The 24789-nt window shown below is 37.5% G+C and overlaps 2 protein-coding genes across 3 annotated transcripts in view; one reads left to right on the forward strand and one right to left on the reverse strand.

The window, feature by feature from the left end:
• Positions 1 to 742: 742 nt before the first annotated feature.
• LOC306850004 (acetyl-coenzyme A synthetase 2-like, mitochondrial) lies at positions 743 to 15725 on the reverse strand. Its single transcript, XM_079385410.1, has 14 exons — positions 15208 to 15725; positions 14885 to 14981; positions 12119 to 12318; positions 9393 to 9568; positions 7636 to 7788; positions 7194 to 7341; positions 6284 to 6421; positions 4968 to 5060; positions 4696 to 4808; positions 3421 to 3547; positions 2983 to 3110; positions 2080 to 2143; positions 1706 to 1824; positions 743 to 1504 (listed from the first exon to the last, which is right to left on the reverse strand). The coding sequence occupies exons 1-14, from the start codon at positions 15542 to 15544 to the stop codon at positions 1328 to 1330; spliced, it is 2070 nt and encodes a 689-aa protein (XP_079241536.1). The 5' UTR covers positions 15545 to 15725; the 3' UTR covers positions 743 to 1327.
• A 1835-nt stretch (positions 15726 to 17560) lies between these two features.
• Positions 17561 to 24789, forward strand: part of hhat (hedgehog acyltransferase) — a 31483-nt gene continuing 24254 nt past the window's right edge. The window contains exons 1-7 of one of the 2 annotated variants that reach the window (XM_079386810.1): positions 17561 to 17630; positions 18215 to 18340; positions 20105 to 20172; positions 20365 to 20478; positions 20557 to 20751; positions 24227 to 24484; positions 24569 to 24731. In XM_079386810.1, the coding sequence (XP_079242936.1) occupies positions 18226 to 18340; positions 20105 to 20172; positions 20365 to 20478; positions 20557 to 20751; positions 24227 to 24484; positions 24569 to 24731 (913 nt within the window). In that variant the 5' untranslated portion in view covers positions 17561 to 17630; positions 18215 to 18225. The remainder of the gene's footprint in view (positions 17631 to 18214; positions 18341 to 20104; positions 20173 to 20364; positions 20479 to 20556; positions 20752 to 24226; positions 24485 to 24568; positions 24732 to 24789) is intronic. The other variant, XM_079386811.1, reaches the window with a different exon arrangement.

Here is a 24789-nt window from a genome sequence, read left to right on the forward strand (position 1 = left end):
TAAAAAATATGTAAAAATATGAAATCTCACATTTATGAGACTATTGTACAACGTTTGATTTCTTTAGGTTATAATTTAGGCAATATATTTGGGATTATTTGCTACGAGACACTCTATGCAACCGCAACGTTTCCTGTCCCACCACGAGATGGCGCTATTGTGAAGCCACCCTTCCTGACCTGCGTGTGAACGTTCACTGACCAAAGATGGGATGAAACAAAACGCTATCAATAAGTGATCCGGTTTTAATAACTCTTTGAGAGACGGTAGTGGTGTGTCTTGTCAGAAGTAGCTAGTTTATGCATTCACAAAAGTAGCAGAGTCGCATTTATCATCGTAACTATAATTCCAGTCAAAATACAAACTGGTTACTACTGTAAAATAAAAACAAAATGATACAGGATAACCTCGAAAAGGGAGCTTTCAAGTAGCTTAGATAGATAGATAGATAGATAGATAGATAGATAGATAGATAGATAGATAGATAGATAGATAGATAGATAGATAGATAGATAGATAGATAGATAGATAGATAGATAGATAGACAGACAGACAGACAGACAGATAGATAGATAGATAGATAGATAGATAGATAGATAGATAGATAGATAGATAGATAGATAGATAGATAGATAGATAGATAGATAGATAGATAGATAGATAGATAGATAGATAGATAGATAGATAGATAGATAGATAGATAGATAGATAGATAGATCACACAGCCGGACAAAACCATTTTATCATTTGTAAACATTTTTAATGTTCAAAATAGATATTTTTATTCTTAGAAAATGAAAATTCTAAGAATTAGCTTCAAGTCATAATTATATAGTGATATTGATTAAAACATTAACCACAGTCATATCATGTTCATCTTGAGGAAATTATGGCATAAAAGGAGAATTCAAAGAAGCAAAAAAGACAATATCAGAGAGGTGAGATTTACCAGAACACGCACTGATAGAGCACCTTAAAAATAAAATCATCTCTTAAGCAAAAAATACTGATGTTACAAAGCAAATCTCACCTAGTCTCTGGCTACAAGAAGAAAACTGTGCAAAATGCTTCATAATTAATGTTTTAAAAGAGGTTTGTCCAAGTTGTACAAACCTTCAATGACACCTAACAGTCTTACGGAGGGGCTCATATCCAGTTCAGGTGGGATTCATGATCAAGTTTTACTACATATGAGAGCATTTAACCTGCAATTTATGCCTTCTGTGTTCCTAACACGATACACTCACATTTACATGATTTCCTGTCATCACAGTTTTGTATTCATAGTTCCTCAAAATAAACGTTTCAACATCCCAACAGTCTTTTTCTATTTCTTAGCTGCATGGCTTCTGTAACGTTTATGGGCCTCAATGATCTCTGAAACGACAGAGGGGTCGTCCAGTGTGGAGACGTCCCCCAGGTTGCTCGTGTCCTGCATGGCAACCTTCCGCAAGATTCTCCTCATGATTTTTCCAGAGCGTGTTTTAGGAAGTCGCTTCACAACCTTAAAGAAGAGAGAAGAGAGAAGAGATGCTTTAATAGCTGGCAAAACAAATCTCTAACACAATTGCACTGACAGTGATTTTAAAACAAAAATAAATCCTGTGATCAGTCATAATACTTCTTTGTAAATGATATAAGACTAATACAAATCAAGAGTTAACACTGTAAAACAAGGCTCAATAAAAAAAGTCAATGACTTTACCAGGAAATGATCTGGGACAGCATATTTAGCTATTTTTGTAGCCACTAGGTGTCTCAGGACTTCCACAACAGCATGGTTCTCAGTAGCAGACTCTTTTAAAACCACAAATGCAAATGGAACTGGTGAAAGAGAAAGACAGGAAAGTAAAGTGAGAAACATGTAAACATTTGGCAAATTTAAATCTGAATGCCTGATTTTGTGACGCTCAATTATGCCTCTATTTATTTTTACGTTGTTTTCACAATGAACAAGGGTGTTGTAACGCACACACTGGAAGGGGTCAAAAGGTCTCTGGCTGCTGGGATTGTTCCAGATGGCTCATGAATGAAAAAAGTGAGATGAAGAACAAATTGAGGGCTTGTCAGGGGTCTTACCTTCTCCTTTGATCTCATGGGGAATTCCGATCACTGCGGTCTCAGGAACATCTGGATGTTCATCCTGACAACAGAGAAACGCACACAGTCAACCGAAAGTTTGATTTCTACACTAACATTCAGAAGTTTGTGGTCAGTAAGATATTTTAATGTTTTTGAAAAAAGTCTCTTATGCTCACCAAGGCTGCATTTGTTTGATCAAAAAAAAAAAAGGCAAAACAGTAAACAGCGATTTCTAATTGCAATAACATTTCAAAATATAACTATTTTATTTTATTTTATAGTAATTTATTCCTGTGATGCAAAGCTGAATTTTCAGCAGCTGTTACTCCAGTCATCATTATAACATTTCTTATTATTATTAATGTAAAAAAATAGTAGTGCTGCTTAATCTTTTATATATATATATATATATATATATATATATATATAATTATATGAAATTTATATTCATATAATTTATATTAAATATAAATACATGTATATTTATGTATTTAAATTTTATGTATTTATTTATTTATGTCATTGTTTTATGTATTTAAATATATATATATATATATATATATATATACACACACATTATGTAAACACAAATGTTTAGATGTGATTAATCGATTTTACACAATTTGAAATAGAAATCTTTTTCAAAATTATAAATGTATTTAGTCATTTCTGAATTGAATTTCAAAAAAAAAAACTCTTACTGACCCCTAACTTTTAAACAGTATTGTATTTGCACAGCTCTGTAAAAACAGACTCTATAGACCAAAAATTATGTTTGGGATAAGGTCAGATTAATTTGCCCAATTATTGTAATGTTGGGTTTCAAATGATTTGAAAGAAGGTGCTGGCCTCATGAATACTGAATTATGCTGCTTGTGATAAATGAACTTAGGGTCTCACCAGTGCATCTTCTATCTCAGCTGTGCCCAGCCGATGCCCACTGATATTAATGACGTCATCCATTCGTCCTGTGATCTGGTAGTAACCGTCTTCAGTGCGGAACGCCCCATCACCCGTAAAATACTGACCTATGACAGTTAACACCTTAATAACAGCTTATACCTCTGATTGTTAACTTTGATTTCAAACTTTTTATGAAGTAAAAATGTAAATGGAGTTATTCAAGTGCAATCTACAACAAAATAAGGCATGTTTGAAAAATCCAAACAGATTATTTTGACATTTCCCAACTAGGACTTGCTAACATTCCTCTCATGCCCTCGCTTTGAAGTCGAAGTCAAAAAGAACAGTTGAATAATTCAACAAGTATCCAAACTTTTCTTTTTCATAACTTTCATAGCAAGAAGGAGCTTCAAGAGCCTCTGGGGTTTTGCTCACCTTGGTACGGTTTAAAATATGCATCCACGAATCTCTGGTGGTCTCCAAATATGGTTCTGGCCATTCCAGGCCAAGGCTGGCTGATGCACAGAGCTCCACTGACATCATTTCCTGTTATTATCTGTCCCTGTTGATGAAGCAAAATTGATTATTCTACATAACTAAAAGCATGTGCACTGAGAGGTCCGGTCTCTCCTCGGTTGATCTTAATAGGAGGGGGTGAAACTCTCTCTGAATAGCCCCAGAGCGTAACAAAAGAGCGTCTCAGAGGAGATTGGACATGCTCCAGCATGCATCCTTACTTTTTTTTTTTTTTCAGCTGCAGTAGAGAATTTGAGGGCTCAAAGTTCATCACTGTCTGTAACACAAAGCTTTCTTTAATCACAGCAGGAGGATGGATGCATGGATCCAGGCAGAGCCAGGCGGAGCAAAAGACAAATAAAACCCATGTTTAGGTCTGATTAGGACAGTCTGTTAGCAATTATCTAGAACAGTTGTTAACTACACTAGAAAAACCAGGAAGTAAAGAGCTAATTAGAACTAATTTGCCATAATTGACTTTGTATTTCACAATGAGTTTCACAATTGTAACTTTATATATCACACTGGGACATTTTATATATATTATATATATATATTATATGCAGGTCTTCCAGCCAATTGATCAAAACTCTGCAATTAATCCAAAATACATATATCATGATAGTGATTTCTCACGTCACATAATTATTACTTTTGATTTCAGATCACTATATCTCATGGTTGTACTTTTATTTCTAATAATTATGACTTATTTTACAACTTTAACTTTATTTCAGGTTATGACTATATCTTACAATTGCAACTTTATTTCCCACAACTATGAATTTTTATTTTACAATTTTAACTTTATATTTTAGATTATTATGATATCTCACAACTGCAACTTCATTCCTCACAATCATGACTTTTTTCACTATTATAACTTTATTTTTCAGAATATTACTATACCTTACAACTGGGGCTTTATATCTCACAAATATGACTTTATCTCACAATTGTCACTTTTTATTTCTTGCAATTTTCACTTTATATCTCACATTGTCACTTCATATCTGACAGTTTTGAATTTTTGTGTGGCTTACAATTATATTTGACATTTTTTACTTTGAGGTGGACATGTTTTTATATTATTGCGTTGCTGATGAATTTAACCAGCTATAAATACATCCCATGTTCCTTAAAAACAAGTGATCAAGCAGTGAGTCAGGACACAAATAAACAAGTATAGATCACCTTCTCCCCGAGTAGTGCCGGCTGGATGCCAAAAAAGGGTCTCATAGCCATGGCAGGCCGGATCTCTGCTCCCGGTTCAGCTGGGAGTGGAGCGATACACACACCACCAGTTTCTGAAGAGAGAGAGCCTGGTGAATTATCTATTTATTTCAGAATAACGTCACACATGGTGTAAATCATCCCATCAATGCTGCCAGTCTAAGGATTAAGGGTACGATATACAGACAAGAACAGATGCAGCGAGTGACAGTCTTGTACAGAGTGCATTTTACCTGTCTGCCACCATGTGTCCACCAGAGGGCACCGTCCATCCCCGACCACATTATGGAACCATTCCCATGCCTCGTGATTAATGGGCTCTCCAACTGCCAACAGATCACACATTCACATGGTCATTATAGACAAATGCATCTACCAAAACACTACACTTAAAAACTTGTCTCTAAGTTGATATGATTGAGTGACTAGGCAATTCAAGGAAATCTTAGCACTATCTTTTCAAGTGGAACTGACAGGTACTAAAGGGCCAAACAAAACACAGACTGGCTGCGCATACAATCTAGTGTCCTTGATGTTTGGCACAAAGTCAGATTTTCCATTGTTGATCTCAAAGGCTGTGACTAGACTCATTCAAAATCATCCAGAGTGAGCAGGCTAAATTGTAACGGTTGCTGAACTCTCGGCCATGCAGAGCTGACTCTACCAGGGTGGTGGAAGTACAATATCTGGGCTGGTAACACAAAGGGCTTCGGTTCAACACCTGAAAAGAGTGACCCTTACACCGAAGAGCTGATTAGTTCCCCTTCCCCATTGTGCCCTTGCAATGCACTTATCCCTCTTAAGACAGAAACAGTCCCCACGAAGCAACCTGGGGTTAAGTCGTAATACATTGCTAAAAAGGCACACAGACTTTCACAAACAGTTGCTACAATTCACATTGAAACGATATATTTGATAACAGGTCAATTTTAGTTTTGTTTGATGTGTGGAAAAACTAAGGATAGTGACAAGTAATAAAGTAGGCAATTGTAGACAAAATGGGAATGTGTTTATTATACATTACCCTTCAAAAGTTTGTGTATCTTATACTCACCGAGCCTGCATTTATTTGATAAAAAATGTGGAGTATTACAATTTAAACAAACTTTAATTTATTCCTGTGTTAGCAAAGCAGAATTTTCAGCAGCCATTACTGCAGTCTTCAGTGTCACGTGATCATTCAGAAATCATTTGAATATGCTGATTTGATGCTCAAGAAACATTTCTTATTATTATCCATTTCAAAAATAGTTGTGATGCTTAATTTTTTTTGTGGAAACCATAATACATTTTTAGAATTCTTTGGTGAATACAAAGTTAAAAAGAACAGCAAATTGAATTTTTTGTAAAATTATAAATGTATTTTTCACTTTTGATCAATTTAATGCATCCTTGCAAATACAAGTGTTGTTTTTTTATCTTACTTACCCCGCAATGGCAGTGGTACTATACCAAAAATGTAATATAATATACCTCCAAAAACAAACATTACAATAGCTGTACTATATTCATTTGAATTTATTTATTTACTTAACCTCTGTAGTCTCACCAGATGCAAGTGTCTTCAGTGAAGACCTGTCATATTTCTTCACCCAGTTTTCCTCATATTTCAGGAGTAATCTGATGGCAGTAGGAGCTCCATAAAACTGATTTATCCTTAACCTCTGAACTGTCTCCCAGTAACGACCTAAAAACAGACACAAAACATATTCAACAGTAAAGACAAAGATAATGAAGACTCTGATTTACAAACAGCACTTAAAAATAGCACAAAAATTTACAAAATAGCACTTAAACAGAACCTAAAAAAAATGTTAAACATAAATATGAGCATCAACAATAATTATGACTATGATCATTACACAAAAGCATTTCAGAATAGATATCAGATTTTGAAAACCAGGTTTTATTAAGAGAACATCAGAGGAAATGTTTACCGTAGAGGTCACACTGTAAAGAGCACACTGCTTTACGGCCACTTATGAAGGCTCATTTCCATTAAAATGCACTGATAAAGGCAGATAAGACTTGCTACACAGGTTAATGTGTCACATGATTTTATCTAAAAACTGAGCAAAAGAAGTTGATTCACTTTGAAGGGCTGGGAGGGACAGTAACACTATCTGACATGATCTAGAGGGGTCATCACCTCTATCAGAATGGATTGAGAGGAGGAACATGAATAGCTGTGTCTCTAAAACACTCCATTAAAAAGAATTAAACAGGATGTGGTGCATTTGAAATGTTTTTTTTCCATTTAACTAAATTTAATTCAAGTTAAATAGAAAAGACATTATCTGCAGATAAGCTGCAATGCTTTGGCAATACAAATGCAAACCATTTATCATGCCGATAAACCGCTAAACTAAAAGTGAAATTGAAACTAAAAAAGAGATAGAGTGTGTGTATTATACATACTGCATGGATCATTAGTATTGATAATTTCTCTTGAAATTCACCTGGATTGGGGTACACAGGTGTGCTCTCAAACAGAACAGATGTGGCTCCGTTACACAGTGGTCCGTACACCACATAACTGTGACCTGTAATCCAACCGATGTCAGCAACACAGCCAAACACATCTCCAGGTGTGTAGTCAAACACATACTGCAACAACAGACAAATCATACCGCTACACATCATATTATATCATATATATACTACCAGTCAAATGTCTGGAATGCATTTTTGAAAGAATGACTACATTTATTTGATCAAAAATACTGTAAAAATAGTAATACTGTACAATATTATTACCATTTAAAGATTAAAATAACCAAACCACCATATTAGAATGAGCTCTGTGTGTGTGTGTGTGTGTGTGTGTGTGTGTGTGTATATGTGTGTGTGTGTGTGTGTGTGTGACAGCTTCTATGTGATCAGAGAAGCACTGAGACACACCTGATGTGTGAGGGAAGCGTAGAGCAGGTAACCGGCCTGTGTGTGCACGATGCCCTTGGGTTTACCCGTACTGCCTGAGGTATACAGCATGAACAGCATCTCCTCGCTGTCCATGGGCTCTGGAGCACACACTGGAGACTGTCCCACCATCACCTTACACAGACAGAAAAAGTACATTGATTTTTATTTACATTATCAGCACCATATGTTATTATTTTTTACTGTTTTTATTGTGTATTACTGTATAATTGGCAAATATAATATATATAGCTATCATACAATAATATATATAGCTAATCGGGTGGTGATGGCGCAGTGGATAAAACACATGCCTTTGGTGTGAGAGACCCGGGTTCGAATCCACTGTGAGACACCAATGTGTCCCTGAGCAAGACACTTAACCCCTAGTTGCTCCAGAGGCGTGCGACCTCTGACATATATAGCAATTGTAAGTCGCTTTGGATAAAAGCGTCAGATAAATGTAAATGTAAATGTCATACTAATGAAGTAATTTGCAATTGAAATACATTTTTAATTTAATACATTTAAAAGTAGTTGCTTGGCATTAATCATCATATATTGCATACTAATTATAGAATACATTGTTGACTACTTTTTACACTGTTTTAATCATACAGTTAAAATGCAAAATCATATTTAAAGATTAGCTCAGTAGGGGGAGGATGAGGTGTTATGTTTTTCATGATTGCGGTGGGCTTGTGTCGATGTGACAAGAGGATCTATTTGATATGGATGTTGCACACAGCAGGAAAAACAACATTCCACACCCTCACATGCAGCTGTGACTGTAAATGCATTTGGTGTTCTTCAGTACTGAAATAATAATCTCTCAAATGCAATATAGATTCAACAATCACCTGGATATCTAACATGAGTTTCTGTTCAGTCACTGTCTGCTTCCATGCAGGTATAAAAGGGTTAACATTCAGTTATTCACTTCATTGTTATTGTATTTTATTTGATCTTTTTTGTAATTGAATAATAATCTTTGTTTAGTCTAAATGGATTTTCCGCTTGTTTTGCCACTTTTAATGTTGAAGACTAATGTGTTTTCTGCAAATAATAAGATTAAACGTGATATTTACCCTGCAACCAAAACATTAATCCTAAAACGTAACTCTAAAGCCTATTTTAACCGCATAGGGAGAGTTTACAGGGGTCCAGAGCAGCTTTTCTGCACATTCATTTTTTCTGTTCTTTTTAGTATTTCCTTGAACTGTACCTACAAATAGTACACTACCAAACTGTCCGACATGTGACCACTATGACCAATTCTAGACAAGGAAATTCCTGCCCTTGTACAGAGTGGGAGAACATCATTATAGAGACAGGCAAACACAGGCAATTCTGGCAAGACAAAACAAGGCAGACTGTGCACCAACTACTCAAACAATAACTAGAAACAGAACTATACTCCTAGTTTTGTGCCCTAATTAGGTATATTCTCCACTTCACAAACCATTACAAAAATTTGTAAAAACCCTGTTTCTGATAGATAAAGCATACGAAGTGTAAACCTAGCAGAAAGCGTCTGGTTGCACAGATATAAAACACTTGGAAACAGTTGATGCTTGGGTGAATGTAAACACTTTTAACATCCTACTTATTCTTCTTTGTTGCAGATCATGCTTATGGCCGGTCTTGGCAGAGGTATATAAAACCCAAATAATAATGAAAATTTGAATTTGGCTTTCTAATCTGTACACTGAACTTAAGGTCATTGTTGTGTGATTTACCTCATCTAATGAAATGTCCAGTTTTCCCATCGGCACGTTATTGTTAGTTCTATTGGCCACAAACACATGGCGGACAGACGGACAGCTCTTCACTGCTTTATCCACCGTGCACTTCAAATCGAAGACACGGCTGCCCCTCACAGCTTGGTTGCATGTGATGACAAAATTGCACTGGGCTGTGTGAATGGAAGAGAGAGAAAAAAATGAAACTGACACTAACCAGACAATATACAATAGCTGTACTTGCTAACACTCGGAGCTAAATTTAGACATGATGGCTCTGCATGTGTAAACACTTCATTTTAGGTAATTTTTAAAGAACGCATTTGATAAATTAACTTTATTTTAAGAAACCTGTCTCAACCGAACCACTGTCACTGGATGTTATTTATTCATAATAAGACCAGAAAGAAACATCTGCTCAGTGTCTGCTGTATTAAATAAGATAAAGAAAGGCCTCACTAAGAACAAACGCCCTCTGAAACTTATCTCTGTCCTGAGCATCACATACACACACATATCCCAAAATGCACAGGGTTTTTGTTTACCTAGCTAGCTTTCCCTAATTTAGTATGTACACAACACAACATGGAAACACACTTCACTCTTGTCAAGCTTAGCATTCCTGGAAAGTATACAAGAACTTTACTAGAATTTAATAACCAGCAGAGGACTTTAAACCTTGTAGTTACAATTAATAGTCAACAAGAAACTAAATTGACCATATTTACGTTTTAAATACAATTTAAATGTGTCTTATTGTACAAAGTCTTCATAATCTTTCACAAAACTATAATAACTTGCTCTGCCACTGAAGTGACTTGACTGACGTCACCATTACATTTCCATAGAAATCTACATAAATACAGTTAAAAACAGTGAAATTGTGAAATATAGTAGTCAACATTTGAAGTGGATCAAAAAAAGTTCATCATAGTTGTCCTAAGACAAGAACACATTTTGGTTTAAGGTTTTGATCCTGTTTACTAGCATATTATTACATATTATTATTATTAAAATGTAATTACTCCAGTCTTCAGTGTCACATTTTCTTAAAAAAAAAAAAACACAACCCCAAACTTTTCAACCAGGCCCAGCGCCAGGACGCACAACTTAGGGGGGCTTTTATATTTCTTTGGCGGCCGAATCGGGGGGTGGGGGTTGGTTTAAACTCTCACAATGCATTATTTGGGTAACACTTTACAATAATTAACTAACACTTTAATACACTTTAATACATTAACTAACATTAATGGAACTTTATTGTAAAATGTTACAATTATTTGTTATTAAAGCATATACGTGTTACAGAGGAGGCTCCCGTACCTCATCCTCCACTCCACCAGAGGGAACTGTCACCTGAATATGGGTCAGTTGCCATTTGGACTACATTTCCCATCATCCCTCATACCTGGGACTGATCACGCCCCCCACACCTGCACCTCATTTACACACACACATATAAGCCACACACTCACTCAGACTCTTTGCGAAGTCTTGATTTGCCCCGGCCATCATTTCTGAGCGGTCTACCCGTGTTTGTTTTCTTGGTTTGATCTTGGACTGTTCTCTCGTTACTCTGATTGTTTTGCTGCCTGCCCCGACCCGGTTTGTTTCTACTGGACTGTGTTTGTTTGCTGCCTGCCCTGATCTCTCGCCTGATTCTCGACTCTGTCTCTGTTTCGCCTCTGCTGTTCTGCCCGCTGGTGTTTGCCCCTGTACTGCCTGACTATTCTCAATAAAGCTGCAAATGTATCCAAATCTCTCTGACGTGTCGCAACAATACGTTCACAAAAGCAAGCAGGTGCATGATTTGGCAGGGCAGCCAATACAAATAATTAATAACCGTTTCCTTACCTAAATCCTGCGTTTAGACCAGGCTTGGTTGCAGATTCACATCACTCTGTGTTTCTGAAATTATTATCTTCATCTATATAGTGTAGCAGTTAGCTATCTCTGTGTCATACGTGACCACTTGCCAAGCATGAAAAACACAAGTTTAATTTAAATTCTGAATATATTATCGTATACAGCATGCAAGGAGCGCTCCCTTTAAATGTATTAAAAACTGTCACTCATTCTTACAAAGTTCCGTTTTAACCAATGAATGTGACCACACAATGAAACTTTACATTTTTTTTACGAGCATGTTACGAGCATGATAGAACTCGGCGCTGGACAAAAAGTGGTGAGTGTGTGGTTTCCAACCTAAACTCCTCTGACTGGCTATTGTGTTGTAGAAATCAACAAACATGTCTGCGAGTGGCTACTTTGCTCCCCTCTGCAAAACTGCATTGTAAAATCATTTACATTCCAGAGCAGAAGGGCAGATACACTGGATTGTTTGCCAAATCTATTTCATTATGCTATTATTACGAAGAAAACAGATCATAGATCAGGAGTTATGGGCAGCTTTTCCATCTAAAAGCCATCAGGTAGACTATTTTACAATATGAGCTAGACTATTATACATGTTAATCTAAAGTCCGGCCATCCCCCTCGGTCTGGAGGGATGTCCGTGGGGGGCAAAGGGGCCCCCCTGCCCCTCTCTGGCGCCGGGCCTGAGAAATGTAGGCAGTGTAACTGACCTCAGGTTGAATTATTGTGTACATTTTGTTCATTTAAAAACATCATCATTATTTTTTGTAGTACCACTCTAATTAAAAACTACTTTCCAGCTGCTGAGACAGACAGACTTTATGACAGAACAGCATTATTTTACTCACCATCCTGAATTCTGCCAGCCAGAGCCTCTGAGCTGAACCCTGCAAACACCACAGTGTGTACGGCACCGATTCGGGCACAGGCCAACATGGCTGCTACTGCCATAGGAGACACAGGCATGTAGATGACCACCCGCTCTCCCTTCTGGACGCCATAACTCTTTAAAGTGTTGGCAAGGCGACAGGTCATCTCCAGAAGCTCCCTGAGATTTGAATATTTACAGATATAAACATACAGCTGAGTAACAGAAGCTATCATGCGGGTGGGAAAGGAAATCTATGATAGTTAAATTTTTAAGTGGTTCAAGTGTGTAATTGAAGCAAACATGCACGGAAACACTGAGGTCAATTGGTCATAATGCACCAAACCGGCATTTATGGGGTGTAGTTTAATAGTGTATTTCTACTATAATACTGGCAAGCTTTTTTTGGCCTAATGAAAATATTATTATGCCTGATTGCATCTGAGGAAACTGTTAATCTTGATTCAAAGGATCTAGGGTCATAGATGAGAAACAGACACATGTCTGAGCAAAGACCTCTTCGTCAGGCCTCAAGCATTTCTTGATCGCCACCATATGGTTGTGAGATCAGGGACAAAACGCTTTCACTTTCATACTAATGCGCAGTGATGTCTTTTAACTTCCTGTTCCCCAGTGGAAAGCAGGAAAGCGATGTGTACATGTATGCTGCTAACGGTGTCATCATTTACACACATGACTGATTGTGCAATCTGACTACTTCTTCACAAAACACCCTCACATGATTCCTATCTGACCTAGAACAAGAGATACTGGGAAACTAATCTGCACATCTCCGCAATAAAAGATGAGAAACAGCTCATTTTCAAGGTTCAGTGCGCAGGCTAGATCAGAGGTGACTCTTGTGTTTTGGTAATAGTGCGGACAGTAGATCCTGTAAATATTTAGCCTTCCGTTAACAGCAATGATCTGAACTGCAGCCAGGAATATTAAATTTTTATTTCAAGCACTAGAGAACGGGGCGACACACATTCCATCAGAGGACCCACAAAACCTCCCTTTGTTCTCCATAAGAAAGTGCATGTGAAGGAATTCCCCCTAAAGTCTGCAGTAGCGTGCTCTCATATTACATGCTAACCGTGTCAATCCCAGCACGGCCAAGATTTCTAATCTGTCACAGCATTATAAAGGACAGCATGAAAATATTCAATATTATTTGAGATTACATTTCACAGTGTTATTAAATTATTCATGTTTTTAAAGATTAACTTTAGGCGAGCATTATAAGGTAATGAGCATAAACATACTATCCTAGAAGTGCTGTATGTGAGCAGAATTAATTAGAAAAATGTGCTATTTATCTCAATACCACTGGAACAATAACTTGCATTGCTGTTATTGTTAACAGAAACTATTAAAACATTTTTCATTAACTGAAATAAATAATTGAATAAATAAAATATAAATATTAAATCCAAAAATAAACAAATTAGAAATGACATAACTGACTGACATAATATGACATACAAAAATGACTAAAACTTAAATAAATATTATATTTAAACTAAACAGAAATATTGAAAAACAAGTAGTAATAGTGGTTAGTTTAAAGCAGTGGTTCTCAACCGGGGGCACTGGGGGGGGGGGGGGGGGGGGGGGGGGGTGCACGAGATAACTTAAGACTAAAAGTATATTTTTATTCAATTCACAAATTTTATGATTAACATGTTAAAGAAATTAAAAATGAAAAAGAAAAATAACAGCACCACCTCTCTTGTACGTATTCTGTGATATTATTCTGTGTTTCGGAGCAGCTCAATTCGTTTCTCAACGCGCTGTGTGAAATACAGACTGAACAGTGTCTCAAAACACCCGACCACTGCATGAGCATATGATACACAAACTACAGCTCTCGGTTGGCTAAAAGAAGCCAGTGTTGTACTAGCAAGGTTTTGATGAATGACGATTGTAATCTAGGTAAAGACGATTATAGTACCATACAGGAGTCGTGCATTAGGCATGCGTTTATCTGTTATTATTGATGCGCAAACAAACCGTGTATGTGCGCTCTTGGAACATCTAAAACATCGTACTTCTGCTTGAACACAGTTCAGTATATTCACATTGCTGTCAAAATTAATGTACAGCGAGTTTTTCATAACGGATGCTTGCCGTGTGTTTCGGAGAAGTTTGTGAGGATCAGTGGTGTTTATGTACATATGGTTATCAGACGCTCCAAAAAGCTTGTTCTGACAGAGGACCTGGCTGTTGACTGATGGTATCGAGCCGCTGAATTTCCACACATTTAGAATGGTTTCATTTTTCATTTGTATTTTGGGGTGTTTAGTTATTCTGAATAGATCCGTATAGTGGCTATATGCAGTCCTTTGCCATCTCCCTCTGGTCTTTTTTGACAGGTTGACTTGAGCTGTAGTTACTGTATAATCTAGCTTCACATACTTTTAAGTACTTTTAAGTTGTAAAGAATATCTGCAGTGAAGTATTTTTGCAAATATAGAACACTATGTTTAAGTCTATCTTGAATTTGTTGAAGTTTAAAAATAATTACATGTAATTAAAAGGTAATAACACTAGAATACAATTTTTTTGAATAGAAAAGGTTGGGGGTGGGGGTGGGGGGCTTGAAGTATTGACTCCGAGAGGAGGGGGGCCTTGGAGTAAAAGAACCAGGTTGAGTCACATGTTAAAACTACTTGCTGTGAGTAGAAGATGTGCTGGGGGTGGGGTAAAGAGCCACATGTGAATTTCTCTGGCGCTACAAATGTACCTGTATGTGATCCTTTCTTCTGTGCCAGGTTCATCTTTCTCCCAAATCAAGGCCACTCTGTCTGGATCCTTTGCCACGTGTACATCCAAACAGTTCACTGTCAATCATTGTAAGAGGAAATTACTATGCTTACTGTTGACAATAAAGAAAGTTTTTCTTTATGCATTTACAAAGCAGCTTGTGAAAATATTTGTATTTCGCCTCAGACCAGTTAAAATATACTCATAGCCTTTTGTTATGATAGAAACAAATCGTTTATATAGCAAATTGGCCAGTGGAGGTTTATCAACAATAATACTAGTAAAGAAATGTGTGACACTCACCAGAGACGTTCAGTTTCCCTCCAAGAAACCAGTTGATTTTCCCTCTGGAGAGATCGCAGTCCGTCACTTGATCGAAAGGTTTGCTCCATGCCAGCCTTTCCTTGGCAATGGATCCCCAGAAAGTTTCTGGATCTCTAATTGACAGTTCATATAAATCTGCATAAGACTTTCCAGCGAGATGCGAGCTGAGGTCAGGTAGAGCCGCGCTGATGCTGCTGCTGCTGCTGCTGGACAGAGACCGTGAGATCAACACAACACTTCCGCGCAAACATTTCTTGTTCCTAAAGATAACATTGGCCAAAGAATTCATCAAACGTATGCTCACACGTCCAGCCATTATTCCACTCAGTCTCTGGAGTGAAGTTAGCGCAAGTTTCCTCAGCCCGTGAATATTCCTCAGAAGAGAGAGGGAGGAGGAAACTTGTTGACAAAGCGCTCGCCTGGAGAAAAACTCACTACAAACCGCCCCTAAATCAGCTTCATTGTGAACAAACCATGTCACAAGAACTTTGGCTTTCACAATCGACCCCAACCCTGCAATTTCCTTTATTGATTGGGTGTTTTGGATGTTACATAAAATTGGATTGTACGTCTTAGTGCACTTACACAACCATTGGGAACATTAAACACTTTCAATGGTTTCTGATTAAGACGCGTAAACGTGGGTTTGTTTACATATTCTGTGTGAATAAATCGTTTCAAAGCATGCTGCATATCATCACGTGAACCGTCTTTTTGTCGCATGGTAAAGTGATTAATTTATTATGACGTTTGCTTTTAAGCGGTTTCACTTTTCGGTTTCAAAAACTGGATCAAACGCAACATAGATGTTGTTCTCAAATACCCCAAACTATTGCTGCCCCCTAGTGGAGGAGGGGCAGTTCGAGACAGACAGTCAGACAGACAGATAGATAGATAGATAGATAGATAGATAGATAGATAGATAGATAGATAGATAGATAGATAGATAGATAGATAGATAGATAGATAGATAGATAGATAGATAGTCAGAAAGATAGACAGACAGACAGACAGACAAGACAGAAAGACAGACAGTCAGAAAGATAGACAGACAGACAGATAGATAGATAAACAGACAGACAGACAGACAGACAGACAGTCAGACAGACAGATAGACAGACAGACAGTCAGAAAGATAGACAGACAGTCAGAAGGATAGACAGACAGACAGACAGACAATCAGACAGTCAGAAAGATAGACAGACAGACAGACAGACAGACAGACAGTCAGACAGACAGACAGATAGACAGACAGACAGACAGTCAGAAAGATAGACAGACGGACAGACAGTCAGAAGGATAGACAGACAGTCAGTCAGACAGACAGACAGACAATCAGACAGTCAGAAAGATAGACAGACAGACAGTCAGACAGACAGATAGACAGACAGACAGTCAGACAGACAGACAGACAGACAGATAGACAGACAGACAGTCAGAAAGATAGACAGACAGTCAGACAGTCAGAAGGATAGACAGACAGTCAGACAGACAGACAGACAGTCAGAAAGATAGACAGACAGAAAGACAGACAGACAGTCAGACAGTCAGACAGTCAGTCAGACAGACAGACAGACAGACAGAAAGATAGACAGACAGTCAGAAAGACAGACAGACAGACAGACAGATAGATAGATAGATAGATAGATAGATAGATAGATAGATAGATAGATAGATAGATAGATAGATAGATAGATAGATAGATAGATAGATAGATAGATAGATAGATAGATAGATAGATAGATAGATAGATAGATAGATAGATAGATAGAATATCTGGAACACTCTGCTGGATCAAAACGCAGACCATGCATTGGTAGTCTAATGTGCTGCCATCTCTCTGTGTGTGTGTGTGTGTGTGTGTGTGACAATAAGCTGCATTGCACCATAGACCCTACACACACCTTCAGGAAGTCTCTGTCCTTTTTGGGCCTCTCAGCAAAGTGTGCTGACCTGTCTCCGAGTTGGACTGAGAGAAAGTGTTGTTGTGTATTTGAATGTGTGTGTTATTTATTGGTTTCCCCTTTTCACCGGTAAATAATTCTTATGTAAACATACTGTGGGCCTTTTGTTTACATTTGTTCCTAACCTAAGATAAACTTTTCTGAACGAGTTATACACTGCATTATACTGAGGCATTGTTCATTAAAGCCAAAATAACAGCTCTCTAGCGTAACGAGAAGTGAAGGTATTTGTGATCAATTGTAAAGCTACACCTTACAGTAATTTGCAGTAAAATGCCTGCCAAAAGTAATTAAGGCACTCATGGGGTTAAAATACTGTGATAGGACGTAGTGGTCGGGTTAGCCAATCAGATTGTAGGGGCGTGGCAAATCTCGGAAGCATAAGGTGGAGCTTCGCGGCTGTGTTTATCTGGCACGAGAGTTTTTCTGTTGGTTTGTGTGAGTAACTGAAACAAATATGTAAATATTATAGTGCGGGAATTGTTGCAATATGATAGTGCAATGAGGAAGCTTGCGTAAAAAAATATTTAATGTGTTTAAAGGTGTGAATGACTGTTTGAGCGAATAAAAAAAATCTTCCACTTCACATCCTGATTGAACTATTGAAATTGATTGACATGAAAACTGACCACAAGCTCATCATATTTCCTTGATACATAATATATATATATATATATATATAATTGATATATTGCTTGATACGTAATCAAGTATTTTGTAGAATGCGTTCTGAAATGGTGATAAAGTAGTAATTCATAAAAAGTATTTGTTGTTTTATTCGTATTACAGAGAATATCATTATGTTAATAATCTGTAAATTTGATTATGCATGATTGTTATCAGCTTTTGTAATATCCTCTAAAATACAGTTTAAGCTTACTTTTAGTACAGTTTCCTTACTTATGCTGCTTAATTTGGGAAATCAAGTTGTGTGCAGAACAGGAACGCTCCAAATGTGGTGACAACTGACCCATTGCAGGTTTGAAAATTAACCAGCTAGTCTGTATCTTCTTAACCTGCAGGTCCAGTTCTCATGACTCCACAATGGGAGCTTGTATCTCTACCTCGATGGGAGATGATGACATACTGGATTCTCTCCTTCTCCTCCCATCTCTATTCTTTCTACCAGTTGCACAGGTTTTCTAAAGGTGAGCTGCCGTCTGCCCAGAACAAAATGCGATTCTCCAGCTTACAAAGAAAGGATCTCAGAAATCAGAGATCTCAGCAATGGTTCAATGGCACAATATTTAATTATCAAAGAAAAACAGATTCAAATCCCAAACCTAATATATACTTAAAAGAAAAAGTCCAACAAAATTGCAACAGAACAAGATGGATATTGCATAAGCATTAGACAACCACTACCCTACAAATTTGTCAGCTAGACATAAACAAAACATATGGATTGTTATTAAATGAATATACCTTTTGAATCATTTATTTGGATGAAGTTATCAAAATTAATAAAAAAAAAGTCATTTTTGCTGCATTTTAGGGTTTTTTTAACTTTATACCGTGTCAGTTTGAAAAGGGCCGCTGTGGTGTGTGTGGTGGTGGTGGGGGTGCTCATTCCTGTCGTGTTAACTGCTGACTGTAAGGGCTCTGAAAAGGTTGTGCTGTCATTTTGAGGGTCGATTGGATCTCAGGTCAGCAAAAAACACCGCACAGCACCCATTTTATCTCTTTCAACCAAAACATGCCAGTCAAAAAGTGCAAAAAAGGGAACACAAGAGAAAAAAACTGCATAAATAATACACTTAAACCTAAATATCTTAGCCATCAGACAAACAGCATTTTTACAGAACACCATAGTTGACAGAGAAAGCATTTTGAATAAAGCTGAACTGAATACTTAAGATGACAAGCAAAACATTAATTTCATATTTTTGTGAATAGGAAATTGAAGGAAATCAGTCAGTCAGTGTTCTTAAGTTTTATTTACAGGTTCTACATGGTTTATTTTTATTTATCTTAAATATTGCATTTTGCATTATCGCTTAGCTTGGTCTGACTTTTTTTTATATTGAAGACACTATACAAAATATGACTTCAGGTCAGTGTCTATTTCATAGCAAACATGCCCATGAGAAGACTTTTTGCAATCTGTGTTCCAAGACAGTGCAACCACCAGATGGCACTGTGGTCTTACTTCTATTTCCATGTACACTTTCATTTCCAGAAAAAGTGTGCTTGTTTATGATAGTGTGGATAGATCCTTGCCTGCCATTGCACCCTGCAGGAAAATCGTCTGTCGAGGTGATCAGAGGTCCATCCTGAGAAACTGGATGAAGAAAGAGATGTAGGGAGAGAGATAGGGGCGGGGTGGAGAAAACAATACCAAACTGGCACCGCATTGCAGGGGAAGAAAGAAGAGAGTTAATGCATGTGTGCAGAGAATATGCACGAGATCTTATCCTTCATCTAAAACTACAAGATCCAATTTTCAGAATTTGTCATCCATTTCGCAACACGTGCCTTGAAGTTGATTTGAAGGGATGGTTCACCTAAAAATAAAAATTTTGCCACCTTCATGTTCTTTCAAACCTGTATGACAAACAAGGAGAAGTTTAGTCGAATGTTAGAGCTGTTTTCACTCTGACATTAAAAATTAATATGGACCAGGGGCTGTCAAGTTCACGTTTCTTGTAATAACAACGTGGAGGTTCTTCTAAATTTCCCTTGACAGCAATACAAGTTTGGAATGCCATGGGGGTGAGAAAATCTCTTTACAAAAGTTGTGCTTTGAAACTTTCACATCCTGTAATGTCCATATTATACGCGTGGGGAATGAAGTGGATGTTGAATAAACACAAACACATTTCTGATTCTAGTTAGTCAAAATAGTCCTGTGTGGACTTTGTATACCTCCTGTATGGTGTGTGAGAAATGTGTTCCCTGTGTGTGATTGACAGAGCATGAGGTCAGCCTGGACAGAGAGGTGCAGCTGGAGAGAGGATTCCTTATATGGGGATTTAAGAAGGTGAGAGAACACATGGTAATTATATTAGTGACTTTAATCAGGGTGACACATTTGGCTCATGCACCCCACCAAGCCCAATTTCCTGTTTCCCGCTCAATCATCATGTTCCTTTTATACAGACATTCAAAACAGACACCCTTTATGTGCGTATGCATTTGTATACATGTGTTTTTCTGTCTGTATCTGTTTTAGGACCCTACTGATTTTGAGTGGAGTTTTTGGAATGAGTGGGCGTGGCAATCTCTCTTGTGGTCTTTGATTGGCCACACTCTGCTGTCCAGATTGGCAGATTATTTTTTGCCTCAGGTAAGTTTATTTCAGAACAAATGAAGTCGTCTAATGTTTGCATGTTTCATCATTTTTCCTTGTGCATTTGTGTTACAGTTCCGACTGACAGTCTTAACGGTGTATGGCTTCCTCTCAGCTGGTTGGCTCCTCGGAGTGCAGGGCTTGACTCTCTTGATGCTGCATCTGAGCATCTCATTGGTGGTTGCTCAGCTACGTAGCCCCATCCTCTCATGGTTTTGCTCCCTCCTGCTGCTCTCCACACTCAATGTCACTGCCCTTCAGGATTTACAGGTGTGTGAATATGTGTGTGTGTTAGCAATAGCTGGAAACAATGTATGTGAGGCATCAAATTTTCTCCTCCTCTAAAGCTGCTAAAAAGTGTCCAATTTAAAGGGTTTGTTCACCCAGAAATGAAAGACTGTCCTCATTTACTCACTTTCATGTAGTTCCAAGTCGTTATGCCTTTTTTTTATCTTTCTTGGAACACAAAAGGAGGTATTTTAATGATATGCTGGTTGCTTTTTTCCATGAAACTATCAAGAACGATTGCTAGATCTTTCAGGCTTCAAAAAAGGATGCAAAACCACATAATCAGTATCATGAAACTGTCATGAATATGACCAAATGTGTCCAAAAGTGACTTGTGCACTGTACTCAATATTTATGAGGGAAATAGCAAAGCCTGACTTGAACAAATTGTACTTTTCAATCAAAAATTTTCAGTCAGTTGCTTAATTTCAGGTTACATTCAGTAGTGTTTGTGCGCCACACGTAGCAGTTGTTTAAGTTTTAGTTATAGTTTAAATTTTGTTATTAACATATTTCAAGTTTTTCATCAAATATTTATTTTTTATTTAATTTCAGTTTTGTTACAAATAACAAAAACATTTTTTAGTCGGTTTCAGTTTTAGTTAATAATTACAAAACAGGTTGATTTGTTTGTAAATGGTTCATGCACAAATCGAACTGAATCGTACAACTCCCTTCTTAACTTAAAGTCTCCCTGGAGTTGAAGATTGTTATTGAATGACTTCAGTTTTGGTCTATTTCTCACACAAATCTGTTGTATGGCTTCAGATGACTTAAAATATAGAACACGAATCGCATGGTGCAGTTTATGGTGCTTTTGTGCCCTTTATTGAACATTTAAAACTTAAGTTCCAATTTATTGTAATTGCATGTAAAAGAGTGACCAGCACAGACCTCAAAATTTATCCTTTTGTGTTCCACAAAACTGTAAGTCATACAGTTTTGGACCTTCATAACGATGAGTAAATGATGAATTATTGTATTTGGTTGAATACCTACCTATATCTCTTTCAAGCAATCTGTATTGTGACGGAGAGAGTGAGGGATTTGTCCAGTTCAGGATCAGGTCCAGCAGAGTCTGTGCTGTCTCCAGGGCTCTCAGAGCACATCCGCAGAGCTCCGCAGAGAGAATGGAGATGAGACTGAAACAAGCCTGCATTAAATGTCACTATTCTGTTCACACAAACACAGTAGCATACACTCTCAAACAGTCTCCCAAGCAAACATTCAAAGTCAAACGTTTGTATGCACAACAGTGCTTGTGTATTTCCTTTTTCCTCACACAATAGATGTTATAACAGCACAACAAAAAGAGACAGCTGACTCCCAGAAGGTCTTGTATTTGTTTGTTTCTTTATCTGCTTAATCACTTGACACAGTGAATGATTGATTGACAGCTGCCATTAGATATCTGACTGAAGGGGAAAGCAACAAGCTCGCGCTGAAAGGTAGAGGAGAAAAGAGGCCGAGGGAATATTGATCTGAGTGACAAATGAGTTCCCTCCTTGCCTTGAGTTTCTCCTTTATTTATTGTGACACGGGCCCAAAGCTTCCCCTCTTAATTAAACCTTCATTTAATTATTATTTATTACTCAGAAGCAGTCATTAACATACCCATCTGAAGAACAAAGAACTGTAATTTGATCTATTGTGATCTTTATTCGCTTTTAATGATCTCTTTTTTCAGTACATCTCTGTTTACCTCAGTTACTTATGAGCTGTGAAAAACCCTCAGGAAGACAGCAATGCCCATGCAGCCACCGCAGAGATCGCCATAATGACATACAAAGAAAAACAGCATCAGCCAGCGACTAATTTCAGAACGCTGCCCTGTCATTTAGTGTAGTTTAGAGGTGGTTATAGCTTTATTTTTGAGTAGCGATAATGAGTTTTTGAAAGTGGCTGCTGCTGTGTCTCCTGGCTGGATGCCAGCTGTCATCTTCTGAGCATGCCCAGTAGATCATATTAGTTTAGTTTCGCCACAGAGGATCAGTGGATGCTGTTCTGAGGTGGAGTATTCTGGAAAGCTGTGGTTTACAGCTGTTGTTCATCCCTTACACAGTAGCCTAGTAAACATTAGTCGGTCTATTGTTGTTATGGAGCTGTTATTGCCCTCTTTATAACATACAAAGGAATAATTGGACACGTTGGGATGCTTAAGTCACACTTAAAATCTCAGAGTGACATTGTAATGGATACAATATATCAAACTACAGTTGAGATTAAAAGTTTACATCCCCCTTTCAGAATCTACAAAATGTTAATTATTTGACCAAACTAAGAGGGATCATACAAAATGCATGTTATTGTTTATTTAGCACTGACCTGAATAAGATATTTCCCATAAAAGATATTTACATATAGTCCACAAGAGAAAATAATAGTTGAACTGACCCCATTCAAAAGTTTACATCCCCTTAATTCTTAATACTGTGTTACTAACTGAATGATCCACAGCTTTTTTTGTTGTTGTTGTTTGTTTGTTTGTGTAGTGATAGTTGTTCATGAGTCCCTTGTTTGTCCTGAACAGTTCAACTGCCTGCTGTTCTTCAGAAAAATTCTTCAGGTCCCACAAATTCTTTGGTTTTCTAGCATTTTTGTGTATTTGAACCCATTCCAACAATGACTGTATGATTTAGAGATCCATCTTTTCACACTGAGGACAACTGAGGGACTCGTGCATCTATTACAGAAGGTTCAAACAGCCACTGATGCTCCAGAAAGGAAAAACCATGCATTAAGAATAAGAGCCAGGGGGTGAAAACTGGATCTTTTAAGCAAAAAGTATGCAAAACCACTGACTCGTTCGTCATACTCCACATTAATGAGGGAATCAGCAATTCCTGATTTGAACGAATTGTTGTTTTGAGTCGAATCTTTCTCAGTTGATTCAAGTGATCTTTTAGTATTATGTACTATTACAGTATTTATAAATATTATAATTGAGTACAACTAGGCTTCATTTTGAAGAATATGTGCATTGTTTTATGATTTCTAACAAGCTTGAAAAGTAAGCCTATGTATGATATAGTGTAAAAAAAAAAAGAAGAAGAAGAAGAAAATACATGCAGCAGTTTTACAGGTGAAGTAAACCTTGCTGTCTCACTGATGGAATTTTCAAACAAAATTGGAAAAATAATACAGAAACCCACGGAGCCCGTACAATAAGTTGTAATCCTGAGTATAGTAAACTTATTTTTATTTGGGGGTTTTGGCTGGAAGTATTGAGGGAATGGCATCTAAACACATCAGACTACTCTTTTTTTCTGTTTTTTGTCATCAGGCTGCACAGTTGTGCCTTCTGCCTGTGATTTTCTTTTTCTATGAATTTTGTAGATTATGATTCACTTGTTCTGACACCAGTGGCACCTCTGACTGACATAATAATAATAAAAAATAATTTAATATTTAGTTTGTTCATTTAATTGTTTTGCCCTCTGTTTTTATTTGTCTCTAGCGTGATTGGTACACTTCTGAAGACCAGTACTACCTCTTGCTCTTTAGTACTGCTGTTTGTGTCTTGCGCTGCATTAGCTTTAGTCTGGAGCTTTGTTGGCGCCCCCTGCAAGCCGGAGGACCAAATCAATGCTCCCATCTAGAGGAAAAAGGACTGAAGACTCTGATTCTTCAGTTCTACAAGCTCACTGCCTACTGTTTCTATCACCCCCTGTTTTACAACGGACCCATTGTGACCTACAGAGACTTCAGTGAGCAGGTAGTACAGAATGAGTTTCATAAAAGGCTGCAGGGTCTGTGCTTTATCCAGATGTACTGTGAGTGTGTTTGTCTGTCTCTGCAGATAGAGAAGCCGGTGTGTAAAGTCTCTGTGGCGTATGTGTTGAGTGGAATACTGCGTGTGTGTGTCTGGTGGTGTTTAGCTGAATTCATGATCCACTTCATGTACATGCACGCCATCCAGAGCAACGAAACCTACCTGGAGATGCTGCCGCCCTGGGCACTGGGTAAGATTCTGGCTACATATGAATTCATGAACTTTCGTAGTATGTATTGAATTTGATA

The sequence above is a fragment of the Barbus barbus genome (assembly GCF_936440315.1).
Source record: "Barbus barbus genome assembly, chromosome: 30".
Taxonomy (NCBI): Eukaryota; Metazoa; Chordata; class Actinopteri; order Cypriniformes; family Cyprinidae; genus Barbus; species Barbus barbus.